The sequence below is a fragment of the Brienomyrus brachyistius genome, chromosome 2 (assembly GCF_023856365.1).
Source record: "Brienomyrus brachyistius isolate T26 chromosome 2, BBRACH_0.4, whole genome shotgun sequence".
NCBI lineage: Eukaryota > Metazoa > Chordata > Actinopteri > Osteoglossiformes > Mormyridae > Brienomyrus > Brienomyrus brachyistius.
Window position 1 is genome coordinate 24,335,750 of NC_064534.1, and position 17,200 is coordinate 24,352,949.

Sequence of the window (17,200 nt, forward strand, 5' to 3'; positions counted from 1 at the left end):
ATACTTTTATGATTCATGAAATTGTCCATCTTTGACACACTCGATAATATTCCAGTTTTCTTGATCCATGCACCTGAATCTTACACACTAACTATTTGGCCACTTTGGAGCTCCATTATTTGCCTCACAAATTAAAGTATTTATTGTCAGACTTGTATGTAAACTGTGTGGCAGTAAGCTTAATACGATGTCGCTGCATTTGAGATGGTTTGTTTTCTTCAGAGCTGAAGTCCATCTTCTGCTGATGCCCCCCCCCCCCCCCCCCCCGTACCCTCGTATATCTTAGTGCATTATTCACTGCTGTTCTGCACTAACGCTCCTTTTGCATCAAATCCTGGCAATCGCCCAGCAGGTTTCTCAAGGTAAAGCAACACCTCTTGCCGAGTGCATGCCGGGTTTCCAATTCCCCCTCCATCCTGAACCCTGCCTTGTCAGACTTTAGTAATTCTCCTCTTAAGGGCCGAGGTTATTGGATTTCGGGGCGAGCTGAGAACCGGTTTGATTTAGAGATCAGCGCGTGGTGTGACAGGTGATACGGAGATAATGGGTCAGACGTCGGCCGGATGACGTGGTCCGTCGCTGCGTGCAGGTCTGCTCTGCGCTTCGGGAGGTGAAAATAACAGCAGCAAGATGCAACCACTGGTTAAAGTAAACTGAATGTATTGATTAAAAAAAAAGGTTAAACAAAGTGCATGCTTCATCCTAGATGGAGGAAAAGCATGTTGTACTGTACTATAAAAATATAACGTAGCTCATAGAAGATCCAAAAAGGATGGCAGGGAGCTCCGAAGCTCTTCACGACATGCGGGGAATTAATATTTAGAGAAGTATTCCATAAAGCACAGGCCATCCAGTTTTTCCCAGTTTTTCCAGTTTATCTAGATTAGTCCTTTTAGTTGGATATGCCTATAGGTTTTTCGTTCAATATGTAAATGTAGTCCCCTACTGGGAAAGACTGGTATAGAGGATGGCTGCATGGATGGATATAGCTATATCTGCATGCTGTCTTTTAGCATTTGTATTTTATCTTTCTTAATGTATGGTGGATCAGATAACTGTGTCGTACAGGATGGGAGCCGTTATCTTGGCTGGGCAACACCTGCACGCCTTATGTTACCTTATGTTTTTCTACACCAAGATCATACTGGCTTTTAATATCACCCTTTATCACTCCCAGGTGTCCATCACCATCCGTTGTATCTTGCTTTGAGAGTCTTGGGTTCCCTATTTATTGTTTAGTTGTGTGTGACTTTATTCCAGGGAAGCAAAGAAAGTAGTGGGTTTAGGGTGAACTCTTCCTCACCCTCTGCATGTCTTCATTTGCCTTGATTTCGTCTTTTGCTTCTTTCCTGGTGCAGGTGTACTCTCACCTCTTCCCCTACTTTATTTCTGCCTCTCTGTATGCACCGTCATCAGCCTCAGGAATTTTCACACCAACTGAGGGCAAAGGAATTTGCCATATGAATGGTTTTGGAAAAGTGAGATGAATTATTGAAGGGAACATGGTGCTGCTTTTTGTGTCCTCCATCCCTGCAGTGAAGGATTTCCAGTGTGTTTATGACTTTGAGTAATTGTGTAATTTGGAGAATTCTCATACCTAATCTTATTTGGCAAACAAGTGGATTTGGGTGCCTGAAGGGGTATTTTTCTGTTCCATAATCTTATGCAAATGTAGGCTGTTTGCATACACAAACCTGACATGCAGAACACACATGTAAGCACCCAGCACTCAGATATTGCTTTGCAGCAAAGTATTACTTTAGCATCGTTGAGTATTAGTATGAATTAATCATGCAAAAATGCTCTATTTTGTAGTTTTAATACTGGATAGTTTACAGACTGTTTATATGTTTTTTATTATTATTATAATTTTGAATAGTATCTAATTCTGCAGGGCACCATGTTTGTTTTCTGGGAGAGGTTCGATGGCGTCTGATCGACACTTTCCTGAGATAGGTAGAAGATGTTATTTGAGAATTTCACTTTTTCAGTCCTATATGGGAGCCCTGCCTGTGTTACTGCAGCTCTCACTGGTGCCAAACAGTACAGTTACTCTGAAAAATCAGTTCAAAATCTGTCCAACTTTTATTGGTTGGTACTTGAACCTTTGGAATCTGTCCCTTTCCTCTGCATAGCTAACATCTTGTTCCAGACAGAATGAATTAAGACATAAAAAGAAACCATTTCATTTACTAGTATAGTGGTCTTTCTAAACTGAGGTCTAGTTCCATGGCGTGTGATTAGTAAAGAAATATAAAATAACATAAACACATGCTTGTTTGCTCAGCTGGATTAGGGTTAAATAACCCCAGTGTAGTGATTACAGGCATTTTATCAAAAATACCAAACACAAATTTTGATTGACATGTCAGTGAAAGTGCATGATTTTGGTTATTAAATATGTTGTCAGATATTTTTTTTAAATGTTCCTAGTCACAGAAGCCTGCTCTATATAAATAGAAAGTCTTTTTAGAAATTAACTTTATATTACTTGAGTTGTCAATGTTATGTTTTTTTATGTTCTGTCAGTAGATCAAGCTTTTCCGACCGTTTTGTGCTCTTATGAGTTGTCTCATGCGATATCCAAAATAGCTTAGCTTCAGTTCATCAGTTCAGTTCAGGTCATCCAGGCGTCCGAGAATGTCCCGGTTTATTTACAACCCTTCGGCTGCATAATGGACGTTGTGTGAAGAGGTTGCTTGGTTTGCAGCAGTTGATTACCTGGTCTCCAGGTCTATTTCAGGTTTGGCATTCCAGTCCTTAGTTTTCACATGTATGGCCTATTTCAGCCCGAATCTGAATCATCCTTTGTTTTTGACCATAAGGTTTTCTTGATAAGGTACAGACGTGGTTTACGGGTCACAATTGGAAATAGTGTCCCTAGTATGATCACCTGGCACCAAAATAGTCTGGCACTGCTGCTGAATGACTGTTTGCCGTGGATGACCCTGATTGGAGCAAAAGGCTCCAGCCAGTACAGCTCTTAGCATCGCTGATACACACAAGCCTCCGTCCACCAATAGTGCAATATACGCCTTGAGGAGGAGTGGTAACTATTTTATTACAATATACCAATCAATGCAAATATTGTTCATTTCTTTCCCATCTAAAAAATAAGAATTAAGGTATTAGCGTCGGGATATATATTATTTTAATTCAGAATGTAGTTATGAATGGCACAGAAAAGGACAGTCTGTTTAGTGTGGGATTTCCCCCAGTGCGCCCACACACACACACACACTTAGGAGTGACCCAGTAACACCATTCTGTGTGGGACGTAGTGACCCCTTGCTAGCAGAAGGCTTTAGGGCTAAGGGGGCCAGACAGGTTGGCGCTGGTTTGATGTGGCCTGACCTGGGGCTGTGTGGTGTATCCATTAAAGAAGTAGGTGCAGTTTGCCCTGCCAGCCATGTTTGGCTGGGACAGGCTTGTCTAGGGCAGTCGGGAGCTGGTGACAAGGGCAAGGCAGACAAGGAGGGGCTGCAGTGTTTCTGTACAGTACAGTCAGAAATGTTCATATTCTCACAGATGCTTATAATACCCTTTAAAAGCACTCTACGCCTTTTCGTAATTTAATAGGCTGGCCCATTCCTCTACTTTGTGTTAAGTACATCGGATGTGAACATCTCCATGAAAGGCCAAAGGTTATGTGTGTTCAGTGGTGACAAAGAGGTGGGGTTTAGTGTGTTTCTAAGAGATAATCATGGAATAACATTCTGGTCTTCAGCAATGCTGCCAGCATAGGATGGGAGAGCAGGGGGGCGGGGTCATAACCCTGAACATGGAGGGGGGGGGGGGGATCGCTGCCACTGACCATGTACAGATCAAGGCCACCTGGGAAATGAGTCACGCAACTTTTAATTGCCTGTTCTTGTCTCCTGCAGCACTGCTGTAACTGGGTGTCGAGCACTGAGCCCCTGGATACGCCATTGGAGACCATGTTACCCGACTGCCCCCGCATCTCTGCAGGTACCGTGTGACTCTCGCCCCCAGCTTGCTTGGGTCATGTGCCCGAGACTGCCAGGTCTTATCCCTTTCTTTCCAGTTTCAGCCACCGTGGTTATTTCTGTGTGTACATTTCCTGTGGAAATGCTGTCCTGGTTATGGGTGGAGCATATTTACCACTAGCATGTAAATGATACAACACATTAGCTCCATCTCACAACATGAGTCCACTCCTTTAAAAATGGCATAGCACTTCATCTTATTATATGAATGGTTACATTTTTATTAACCTTGCTGTGTGTTTATTATGCGTGTGTTTCGTAAATTTTACTGAGTAAAAACTGCCTTGCCATTTTCTAGTGGTGTGAGGGAGAGCATTTCACTGTGTGGGACAAGCAGGATCTCAGATATTAGCTAAGGTAGCTGAGTTTATGTATGAGGTTTTGCTAAACTCAAACTGGGCTGTTAGATTTGCCGTACCATGCCTGCCCCATCTGTACATCCTTACCCTATCTGCAAGCACTAATGAAGAGTCCCAGTGCTTCTACTGGCCGCTGAAAGGAGGCTGCCGTCGTAAGAGATGGTTATCATGCACTGTACGAGAATCGCACCGGTGATTCAGTGCCTTCTTTAATAAAGGTTTATCAGTCTAATGAGTGAGATTGTGCTGTAAATGATGCTACACCTGTAGAACCACCCTAAACCCACTGCAGACTAGCCTACATATTGGGGTTTTTGTAGGGATGGATTTTTGTTGCATGCCGGGACTCCAGGAGGGTCACGGGGTGAGTCACTGCTGGTAGAAAGCAGGGTGGGCACTGGGAAACTGGGGGGTAAAAACAGACACCAACGACAAAAAGTGACACAACTATCGTTTGTGCATTTGACATTTCTGGAGAGTCTGCACTTGACATGCTGGTTGAAATTTCTTCCCTTGAAGATTTCCTTTGCGATTTACCATTTGTTTCTATACAGCCATTTCAAATTTATAGCAGGGGAAACAAACCCTAGGAAGTTCTGAAATACCTCCATTATTGGGTAATCACTAGAGGACTGATAGCCAAACAGCTTAGCAAAGCCTTTTAATTTTTTTTCCTTATTATGTCCACAAGAACCGTCTTACGGATTGGACCAGTTCAAGAGTAGGTCTAAGCTTGGGCACCAGAATTGGACCCATTGACAAACCCCTTCATGTAGCAGGCCTGACTCGTCCCGCTGGAACACTGCCAAGGAGGGACAGCTCACATACAGATGGCCAAGAGGTCGAGCAGACAAAGAGACAGAAGTTTCTCGTTCAGATGAATGAAGCGCTACAAGGAGCCACTGATGCTGGTTGCCAGGGCAGTGAGAGCCTGTGCTCTGTGTGGCCTGGAGCAGTGCCGGAGGCGGGGCTTTCTGTTGCTGCTGATTGCCTGTGTAGCAATACTGGTACCAGCATGACTCAGGACCGGGGGGTGAAGCTGACATCTCTGTTTATTGTCTTTGTTGTGAAAAAAACTCACAGATACTCTCCACCGTTCCGTTTGTCTGGATGGGGAGTTTCACTACAAGGCCAATGCTTCACTGCCTGCAACTACCTGAAAAGCCAGCAGGATTTTATCTTTTACACACTCGCAGGACACAGTGGAATATAATGCAGAGATAGGCTGGATCGTTCTTGAAGCCTGTTCTCCCACAGAGATCTGTGTGCTTCAGAAGGCCCCAGTTGCATTGTTGGCCCAATCAAAGGCTGCATTCTAGCATTCAAGTTCTCCTGCAATCTGAATGAGAACACTGCTGTGTTTTTGCATCTGTCTGGGTAGAGTGAACCTAAATGAACTTGTCAGTTATTTAAATTGAAATGACTGCCTTATGCAACTAAGTTTTATATGGATTGCTGGAGATTTCTGCCAGTAATATTTGTCCCTGACTGCTATGGAATTTCTGATGTTGTGTTGCTCCTTAGTGGGTGAATAAGTTGAAGAACCTCACTTAATAGTCCCGTTTGAGCTGCCCTTTTATGGTACCTTATGCATGTCAAAGGTTGTTTGGATTTTTTGGATTTTAGTAAAGTGAATACATTGAGACCATCTGTTGTTCTAATGGCACAGGGTTGCTGAGACCTCCCCAATCCACTAAAAGTGCTTTGACCCAAGTGGTGAATCCTAATGATGCAAAGCTGGACAGTGTACCTTCACCTCGGTGATTTGTTTCCCGGCTCAATTATTAATTACTAAGAACATATTGAACTCAGTCAGTGATTGATTGTTAACAAAGTAAGTTAATGTGTATCTAAACTTTAATTACATGTCCTGCCCTAGTAGAAGGATCTGAAAACCTGTTTGTAATTAACCTTAATTGCATTTTTATTGAGGAGCACATTTTGCTTGGTTTAATGTATAGTCCTGAGGTTTCCCTTCTTTCTACACTTTCAGTTAAATTCATTCAGAATAGTATGAGTTAAATTTTCAATTTAAAATGTATGACAGTCAGCAAAGTCTGTATGCGTATCCAAGTGCACTCACTATTTTTAACTCAATTAAGTACTTAGCAGCTTACAGTGCTTCAGAGAATTTCTCTGGTTTAAAATGTGAGGAAAGAAATGCCAAATTTTTGTGAGATCAGAAGTTTGCTTATAGCTGACAGTTCTCTATAAGACATTTCAAAACGCCTTTGGCACATCATTGAAGAGCAATCATGGGTTCCCTCAATACTGACCCCAAAGCACCCAGTGTTGTAGCCCAAGCCCCTGGGGTCAAACTTGACCTGTCTCCTTCAGTTATTTCTGAACTGAGCAGGGTATCTTTATAAATAGTGCTCAGATAACTCATTGCTGCATTTCACTCCTCTCTAGAGGAAGAAAAAATCTCTACCATATTGCTAAGCTTCATCGTTTCAAAATCATCTGCATTTATTGTTGAATGACTGAACCGAAGTCTTGAGTAATGTAATTGTATTTATTTCACTGTTCGTTAGATACTTACCTCTTTGTTGCAACGTGATTGAGGGGAGGACAGCTTTAAAGTTTTTACAGTCACCTCTTAATTTCTCTGTCTCTCTTGCCCTCTTGGTCCTGGAGGATCAGAAGAAACAGCCTTCATTTTCTATTCCTCTTTCAAATTGTGATGGGGACCTAAACATCTTTGATCCGTCTCCTACAGAAGATGACTGGCAGGCCCTGACCCACTTGGCTTGTGGCTTTATGTAATGAGATGAAGTTTAAAGGGAGAATGTGGGAGCATTGTGCGGCTCCATGCCAGCCTCTTTCTTCTTTCCTGACTTTCAGAAAAATGTTTCTGCAAGGGTCAGACGCTGCTGAGGCGGACAGGGCAGATAAATGTGACACGGTCTTTGAAAAGCGCAGGAGGATTTTGGAGAAACCTTTTTCGTCTCGTGTCATGGGATCCACGCTATCAACATGTTTTCGTGCTGACCGTTTCCTTGAGCGTGAGCGATCTCATACATCGAAACAGCACGTTGATCCCATAAATTCCCTAGTCAGATCTGTAATAACCAGCCGGTGAGAAACATTCCCCTGCAGACATGATTGATTGAGTGGTCTCTGTCTATTTCGCAGTCCTACTACCCCCTCCAGTACAAGGTCCGTACGGCACTCAGAAACCGGTCCGCCCTAGAAAGAAGGCCCAGCATGCTGCCTCAGTTGGGTGACCTTCCTCTGTACCCTTCTCTTTTTTCTTCCTAAAACAAAAGAGACGACTCACAGCTGGGGATTGCTAGGATGAGGTGCCGGCCTTACGTCTGACATACCACGTAAGCCCCCGGGCCTCTTGAGATTCAAGGGAACTCTGAACCAGGGAACTTTGATCACTTGTATCCATGCCTTTCATTTTCCTGTGTCTAAAGTGCCTTGTGTTGTGTACTGTCTATACAAAAATGCCAATGTTGGATCAGGTGCAAGATCAAGGTGCAAGACATATTGATGCGTCCGCACATAGATTTACTAGGACCCAATTACTGGGCATTTTGAAGAAAGAATCTAAGAACTGCTCTTGTTTGCCGAGTCCATTATTAATTAAAGCAGGAAGGTGTTCAGTGGTCATCATGAATGGGCTGTTTATTCGCTTTTCATCCTGAAATCAATATATAAAATGATATTCCATTCAGGATAGTGTGGCATGGTCGCCCAGCTTTGGGAGTAACGTAGCTTGGTTTCAAACCATCCTGAGCTGGGAGCTGTAATGAGTGACGAGATTTATTTTTTCGTCTAACTCATTTTACACAAGGTAATGTGAAAATGTAGCCCCAGCTGTTTGAGCTAGAAAAGCCTTGCCATTCCTTTATGCTACCTTTTGTGTCCCTGTTGATCTCATCTTATCTCTGGGCCTTTTTCCTCATAACGTCCTCGACTTAATCTTGTTCGCGGAGATTTTTTTATTAGAAATTTTAAATGAAAACCGGTTGCTAAGCAACGCAGAAGGTCAGGTGAAGCCTTCAAAGTTTTTAAGAGCCATTCTTGCCTATATATTTGTGGGATATCTTGTGAAAATGGCTAAAAAGTCCTTTGGACCATAGGGTTGTTTAACGTCATTACTCTTTGTATGAACATTTGAAGGAAAACCCTTAGGAATAGAATCTTCCGTTTATGGTTGAGCACATAAAATACAATTACTGTAGTGTCTTGTAATAGTACAAAATAATGCTGAAATATATACCAAATGTTTTTTGTATTGTATTTCTTGTTTATGTGAGGCCTGAAGTAAGTCCCCCCCCCATTGAAAATGTTTTCACGTTTCTCTCATATTAGTGGATAGATACTGATAGATACTTTGAGCTCTTGACAAGAAGGGTCAATTTTATTCTTATAAACAGTGAGTGTTTTCAGAATACATTAGGATGATCATTATTACCTGGGTGTGCTTCATTCGTTGCCGTGACAAAGGAAGAGGTTGAATCATTTAACTTTGTTGGGCACTTTGTGTTGTAGGCAGATCAGCCTGCCGTAAAGGATGGCAGCCAGTGGGAGTAATGCACTTCCCAGGGCAATTTCTCTCCATATTCAAAACTGGCCCATTCAAGTGGCTGAAGTGTGTTTTCTTTTATTAGCACTTCACCAGGTACGTGTAGTTCAGAAGCATGTTTTGCTTATTGAGACGACCCACTGTGCATCACAAAAACTGTCAGCCGTCCGTATGAATAAATGAAAATGCAATAAAACATTTAAATGTTAGCTCATGGACTGATTTGCCCAAGAGAGTGACAGAGTGCTGAATATTCTGTTATCTTAACATCCTTTTTTTATACAGCACCCCAATGAGAAACTAGTCCACACATTTCAGGTTATCACTGACTAATAAAAAAAGAAGCCAAGGTGTTCTCCGTGAATGTTTGTACGTTAATCTGTGCTGGATAATGAGTTTGTTTTGCCACCTTTAGCCATTTCACCATGAGCACAATGAACACTTGGTGGTAGCGGCATACCTGTTGGGGAGGAGTATGCACAGACCTCGTTGCTGGGGGTCTGTCACAGGGGGAACGCGGCAGAGAGATCCGCTCCTGCGTCATCTTCTGGAGGAAATGCCGGCAGGGCAGGTCAGGTGTGTGACTGAATGATTCATTATTGGGATGTGATGGTTTTATCAGCCGATCATGGCAAATAAATGGCTCTTGCGATGCAGAGTAACAGCAACCTCAAAATAAACCACTTCCACATGGTTAGGGAAAGGGGAAAAGGACTGCCTTGTTTGCTTTGTTTCAAAATAGCTATGCAAGCACATTTAGGCTATATTTAGAAACAAATAAGAGCTGCATATTGAAAGGGTTTCATAACAGCGATAAAATTCCAAGAATTGTGGTGATTTCAAATAAAGTATCACCAATTATCCTGAGAGGAAAAAATACTAATAATTATAGACCAGTCTGGCAATAAGCAATAAGCAATCGTTTTTCATGTTTTACGTGAATGTTCACTTTTGGTATAAAAAAAAAAAAACCACCATATTAATGTGTACATTTTTATTGCAAATGTTTGTTGTACATTTTAATCTCTGTCTTTGTGGAAATTCTCAACTAATAAACAAAGAACTGCCGAGAATATATTAGGGATGTACATAATTGCACAAGATGATTAAACCTCCTTGAAGGTGCTTGAGTTGTAATCAGTCTCAAATTAAAATGTTTGTTTCATTTTTGCCTGGAAATGGGAAATTATGAGTGTAGCCGTGTAAACAGTGTTGAAATGATTTCTTCCCTCATACTATGACTGCAGCTATGACCTTGGCTTATTTCACATGTGCTTTGATGCCAGATAAAAACTGTATTAAGAATCTTTGAATATGGTGCAAACAGTCTCTGGTAGCAGCTCTCAGACATTAAGGAAATACCTCAATTAAAAGATGATTTCCCACAGCTTGGCACTGAGAGAGGAGTAATAAGCGTGATTTGTTTGTGACTTGGGAAGCCGTAATTATAAACTCCTTTTGAAAGTGCTGTACTCGTTGTTCTGCAGAGTAATGAGATAGGTCACACTGATCCGGCCGTGATGCCATCGCTCGTCATCCCGAGCTTCTCGTCCGCTGGAAAGCTGAAATCCTCCCAGCTAGGATACATGCCAGGTGCTTCTTTGTAACCTACTAGAGAAGCTCGGATCTCAAGAGTGAGTGTGAATGAGATGATACCAGTGGAAACTGCAAGCAGGCAGACAAACCGTGGCACACTGGGCCGGCAGTGTCACGTTTTAGCATATTTAAGAATTACTGTGGAACACGTAATGCCAATGTTTCAGCTTCTGTTACATATACATTCTGAATCACCTAAAAGGGTGCCATGCAATTTCAGATAGAGTCATGGTTAATGTAGAGTTTCACCTTTTGGCCAAGTGACATCACAATCAGATGTGGAGCCCGGCAGTCAGTGGGTAGCTATTTTGAGATGATTCTGATTCTGCTGACGATGTATGTATTACATTGAAATGCAATATGGTGTGTAAAATCATCATGCAAAAAAATGTCATTTAAATTTTTTTTTCATGATGCCGTAATACACACTTAACATTGATAGTATTATACATAAAACACAAGATTAATTGCCATCTGGGACAAACTGGTTTTTTATTGTAACATTCATTTTCATAAATAATGATTACTGTGGTATTGTTTGTTGTTGTGCTGTTTTGTAAGAGCATGTTACTACTTGGCACAAATCTGCAATGGTGAGATCCACACTTTTGTTTTTAAACCATATGATTTATATTATTCTATTAGAGTTAATTCCCTCTTCAAAACAGGATATTTTTTAACAAAACAAGTTGGAATCTCAGGCAATGCATGGTGTCCTTAAAATCTTTTTTGAGTTAGCATTTGTTAAGAGTGATCAAAGCCAAGTTCACTGGAAATATCTGCCAGTCTTCATTCTAGCTTGTATTGTACCCATCTACCAGCCCCCACCATTTGGAACAATACAAATAAATACACGCAATTGTAAAATATTAAGGTATAGAAATATAAAAACAGTATGTAAAATAAGATTCACAATTATCTAAAAAGGTACAGATTATTAAGTAAAGATTATCAAAAACAAATTGTAGTATATAAAGGAAAAGTAACAAATAGAATAGAATTATTACACTATTAACCTATTGGCCAACAAACATACTAGTGTTATAGCAGCCTCTTTCATTACATGCATAATATTATAAAGAGAAGAAATAGCTGCATTATCTATTATTTGTTCTTTTCCCCTTTTCTCTTTACTATTTTTTATGAACTGGGCACCTGAAGGCTTTATCCTTTTCCTATTCAGAAAGTTAATTTGGCAATCGAGCGTCAATACATTAGCCATCCCCTAACACTGTCAACCAGTACTCAAAACTAAACCAGTTCACCTTTGTGGTGTGCAGACTGGCTTTATATTATTCTTAACGATTTTGCACAAACCAGAAAAAAATGCAACAACATGTCTGTGAAACTATGTATTCACAGTATTATGAATAAATTGTGGTTCATTTGGAAGCATTTTTGTAGGGTGACTGATTTTACTAATTACTTTAATATTGTACACAGATACGGGGCGCAATTTGATAGATTCCCCTGCTCCCCCTACCTTGGGCTTCCAGTGGGGCGACCTGAGCTAAACCCAGCCCTGCCCCCTCCCCATCTCTGTGCAGGTACCCAAGTGCCACCCTGGGCAGTTGCCCATGTCACCCAAGCCTATATCTGCCAGTGTCAGGTTACACAGCAGAAATGTGTAAGCTGTCATTTCTATACAGCATTGTATACTGTGAACTCCAGTTTCCCCCCACAGTCCAAAAGCATGCTGAGGTTAATAGAAGTTACAAAACTCCCCATAGGTATGCATGTGTGAGTGACGGGTCCGTGAGTGTGCTACCCCATCCTGGGTTGTTCTCTGCCTTGTGCCTGTAGCCTCTGGGATAGACTCCAGACCCCCTGCAATCCTGAACAGGACAAGCAGTTGCAGAAGATGGATGGATGGATTTTTTACTTTGATAGTTGAAATATGTAAATAGATTACAATTTACCTGCCTTGTTCTGGATGGAGGCCTCATACAGAAACGTCACTTATGACCTTAGAGGTAGTGAACTCTCTGTAATGAAATGCTTACGCCTGTTATATTTTCACCTGGCCCCTTGGGTTGCCCTGCTATGTAATATGAGGAAACAGTTATGGCATTAAAAGAAACAGAGAGGCCCACTACACATGTAGTGCCGTCACTCCTTGGCGTGGTTCAATAATGAATCAAAAGGGTAACTGGCATCATTTTGAAGGGAAGACACGGAGGTGTGAAAAGAAGAAGTTTGGCGAAGAAATTTAAAGAAAATTTAAGAGCAAAGTAGACTAACTACAGCCTTCCGCTAAGACAACTGACTTCTGTGTGGTTCTGAAGAGACATGAGCTGGAAGGCCCTAATGGACCCCCTGATGAAAGACAGGCCGTCTGCTTTATTTCCTTTCTTACAGTGAGTAATATAATAATAAATGTGGAAGTAAGTCAGAAATACGTGATGTCATTTTAACCCTCCATTTGGCCTTATCCGCGCCTGTAAGATCCAACTCAGTGTAATTTCATCTGTTGATGTCTGTGGGACCTGGTTGTTGCCCTACAGAAGAAATTAAAGGAAAACAAAAGGGAGGGGGGTGGTACCAAAATGCTTTGCACACCCCTTGCTAAGTGAAGTTGTCACCAGTTCTGGAAGTGTGCATATATAACATCTAAATGAATCATCTGGCACCAGACCGCTATCAGACAGCAATTAGTATAGTTAGCATCTCAGATGAAAGAGTCAAGTGTAGGTCAGCCAAGGACTTCAAGGGTCTTATCGGTCTGAGGTTGAAGGGCAATCTCTCCTCTGGCTTAATCTGATGCCATGCCTGTGGAGATTTGCTGAAATCTGCAGTGACCTTTGGCCACTGAGTGTTGCTTCTGGTCATATGTAATTGGTTGCCTCTGTGTAGAGCTGCTACCACACCCTATATGGATGATCTGATCCCTGACACAGATGCAACGCTACAACTTAAACCCTTTTTGGCTTTGTCGCCCTCTTGTAGCTCCTCATTCTCTTAAATTGTCCCAAACATCTCGTTTATACTGTAACAGCTGTGTATAAAGGTGGCCTAGATCACCTTTTTTTTGGCATGCTGGTTTTGTTCACCTGCTTGCATGGATCAAATAACAAGGAGCCTTACAAAATAGATTCCTTCCTGAGCTGTGCAAAATCCTTCTGGGAGAGCCAGAAAGTGGCTTTACAGTAAAGAAGAATAAACTGTATTTTTCTCATGTACAACAAATACAAAGAATTCTGAAATGGCCAATAGGTTAAACCTTAGCATGTCATTATGAAATGCAAAAAACATGCATATAATTTTTTTTTATTTAGAAAAATGTATTTAATTGAATTTTATTACTTGTTTTTCTTTACTGATATATGCATATATATTAACTAAATCACATATTTTATCTTAAATTATCAAAAAAGCCAGCCCATATTTATGCAGTTTTGTTGTGTTCAAGAATGTTCAAGAATATTTCATTAATCTAAGTCCGTGGAGAGTCGCAGCTAAAGAGAATGGAATTTTAATGACATTTATAGTTGTCATTTGCCTAATTACTTTTCCGTTCTAATGTGTTTATATATATAGTGCATGCATGAAGAGTATTGCGTGGAATGCCTCGTGTTTTAACTGTGTATTTTATTGATGCAACTTGGTTGGTATTTTGCTGACCATGTTGGCCCATGCGCTAGTTCCAACACACAATGCTTGACCTGAATATGCCTCTAGGATTGTTGCCTCTGTTTTGTGGAAAAGGGATTGACATGACTGGTATGCAAGTACACATTCACCTTTAAAAGCGATACGTGTGGCAATCAATTGTAACAGTGTGGATGCGTACGTATTTTATGTGCATTTGCACTGATATGACTAGAAATTATTGTGCATTTTAACCTTTATATGCTAATTCGTACTTCATTTGTGGTAAAGAGGTTAAAATGCACGATAATTTCTTGTCATATTGCCACAAATGCACATAAAATACGTACACATTCCCGCTGTTACAACAATCAGTTGCCACATGTATCGCTTTTAAAGGTGAATCGCATACTTGCGTACCAGTTATGTCAATCCCTGGTTACAGTGCTTGTGATGTTTTTGGCACTTTCTGTCCCTATTTCTAATCCTGTTTTCTGTGTCATGTGTCAGTGCCACCAGTGATACTCAAGCCCCAGCTACCCACGGTGCACGGCAAAAGCAGGGAGAAAGTCCCTTCTGTTTATGGGCCATGGCCCAGAAAGGGTGGCCTCACTTTTTTTCCGATCCTCTCCCTCCATAGAGGAACAAAAGAGTGCATGACTTGCGCTACTGTGGCAGGCAAAATGGCTTTCTCTTGCACCATCTCCGGTCTCTCTCTCCCTCTCTCTCTTACATGCTGTCTACAGCACTAATGAAAACGTTAAAAGTTAGAAAGGGGGCCTGGTGACTTCCCGCAGCATTCAGGACCTGGCTTGGGTCCAGGATCATGACTGCTGTGCCATGCTTAGTTCTAGCTGACTGCATGCAATCCGCTGAGCTGGCGAGGCACTGGGCTGACCTTTTGGCTGAGGATCACTCCTACCCCATTCCCATGACTCTCTTGATTTTATTTCCCTCCCATTTGTATTCTTTCTACATGTCGCTGTTTTGTAGGCACCGGCAGCTGATGAGTGCAAATCTACACTTTATTACTGTGAAGTCAAGTATGTGTGTGTATGAATGTGTTGAGAGAACAACCAATTTGAGGAATTATAGAACGGTAAACATTTAAATTTTGTATGTGAATGAATGATGATATTTGCTTTTTATTTCTTAGGTCGTCAATGCAATGAAGTGTTCTGTTATATTTCTCTGCGTATATCGATGGGGTGGCCAAGACTGGCCTTTGAATTTGCTCAGAAGTCAGGTGTACTCCCTTATCCTGGCATTAATTTAAGCTTTCTTTATGGTAAATATTTCCATAGAGCCTTTGGCAAAGTTAAAACATCACTCCTTCTCTTTGTATTTGGGAACTGTCCACCAGATCACTGTCAGATCTCTATTTGCATAATTATATGCTCCGGTCTGAAGGGAGAACTAACCTCCACATTTTACGGGTCACGTATTTGCAACAATCAATGTTTTATTACATATACTTAAGAAAACTTGAGAAAACTCTCTTAAAAATCTTGAAGTATTCTTTCCCTCTCTCATTCTCTGTCCCTCCCTCTCATGAATGGAGGTCTTATGCCACATTTCAATATTAATTCATCATATGAAGAAGTCACTTTGATTGACTCAAGAAGAAAAGGCCATACCTACTGGATTGCTTTTGATCCACGTACAATTGGTTCATTTTGTTTTTATTCACTTCTAATAACTTCGCATTTTAAAATGTGCAATGGGAATGTAACACATTTTTCTGCTCATTATACAGTGCTTGTCAGTCATATTGTCTAAAGTAAAAAAAAATATGCATATAAACGACTAATTACAAAATCAGTGTTACAGAATTCTTGGTCCTTTTCAGTTTGTTTCATTCTCTACATGCAGATTGTGCCGGTGCAGTTTTCTTTTAGCATTTTTTAATTGAAGTTTCAGGAAATTAAACATACAAATTAATAGTGTGATATACAGTATATTACACCAAAAATGTGTGTAGTCACATATTCATTAGCTCATACATAAATATTTAGCTACATACATGACAAGTCATATTGCTGTTGTGATGGATGGTGCGCTGTATCTGCCCTCCATTTTTTGATCACCACAGCCGCCCTGCAAGCTGCCGTCTTGGCCAAGTAGCCCCAGACATGCTCTGCGATGTTTGTCTGCAAAGATCAACCAATCAATACCCTCCCATTTAAAGAAGTCTAAGGTCAGCTTTGTGCTCTGATAATGTGAATTGTTTTGTGAGCTAGTCAAAGGTCAGATAATAATTATTTTTTTTAACCCTTCCCCTGTCTGGAATTGATCAGTTTCGCCTCGCTCCCGGCTGACGACTCCCTTCCGCTCCCTTTCGCTGCTGTTAAACAGCACATGGGTGGCATTTTAAGGTGCAGGTTCCGCGCCTAGCCTGGCCACACGGGCATCATCTCGAGATCAAGGCAAAAGCAGAGAGATGGAGCGGCAGCAGTGGGGAGCCGCGCAGGGCTGGGCTGAAGGGGGCCCCACCGCGACATTCCTGGGGGGGGCTGCTCAGGCTTGTGCCGCTCTGGAAATTGGAGTGCACATGCACGCTGACAGGTTTAACAAGGTCAGGGGCAGCAGTAATCAACATGACACACCGTGAGCACAGGAGTGGCCCCCGGCCCCAGTATGAGGGTGCACTTCACAGAGGTGCATCATTAGATGATTACAGGAGCAGCGGGAGCATTCCTCACAGGTGACTGATTCTATACTGTTTACATGGGAAATGGATGGAGGAAGTGCAGTGTCTTCTGTTAACATCTGTTACCTACAGAATTGGTCGACATTATTGGCACCCGTGCATTTTGGCTTATGATCTTTGAAATCTTCTGAAAGAAAGAAGTGGACAGCGAAACAGCTTAGCTCTTTATGCACTCAGCCGCTCAATACACAACAGTGTTGGAGCAAACAATGAGAATGAAAAGAGGAAGTATGCTATGGTGTATTTATTCATAGCTTTTAGAACGAATCAAGGCGAATGAGAATAGCCAGTTTGTCATTTGCAATGCAGTTAGACTCACTTATGATAGATTGCTGGTATGACGATGACATGGATTAACCAGTAATAATTTGTTTAAAAGCAATTCATTCTAATTCCTTGATCC

The 17,200-nt window shown here is 41.4% G+C and overlaps 1 protein-coding gene across 6 annotated transcripts in view; it reads left to right on the top strand.

Moving 5' to 3' along the window:
* fam172a (family with sequence similarity 172 member A) overlaps positions 1 to 17,200 on the top strand; it is a 134,762-nt gene that overhangs the window by 91,260 nt on the left and 26,302 nt on the right. For all 6 annotated transcript variants that reach the window (XM_048983055.1, XM_048983080.1, XM_048983064.1 and 3 more), the window contains one exon: positions 3,885 to 3,969. In XM_048983055.1, coding sequence (XP_048839012.1) covers positions 3,885 to 3,969 — 85 coding nt within the window. The remainder of the gene's footprint in view (positions 1 to 3,884; positions 3,970 to 17,200) is intronic.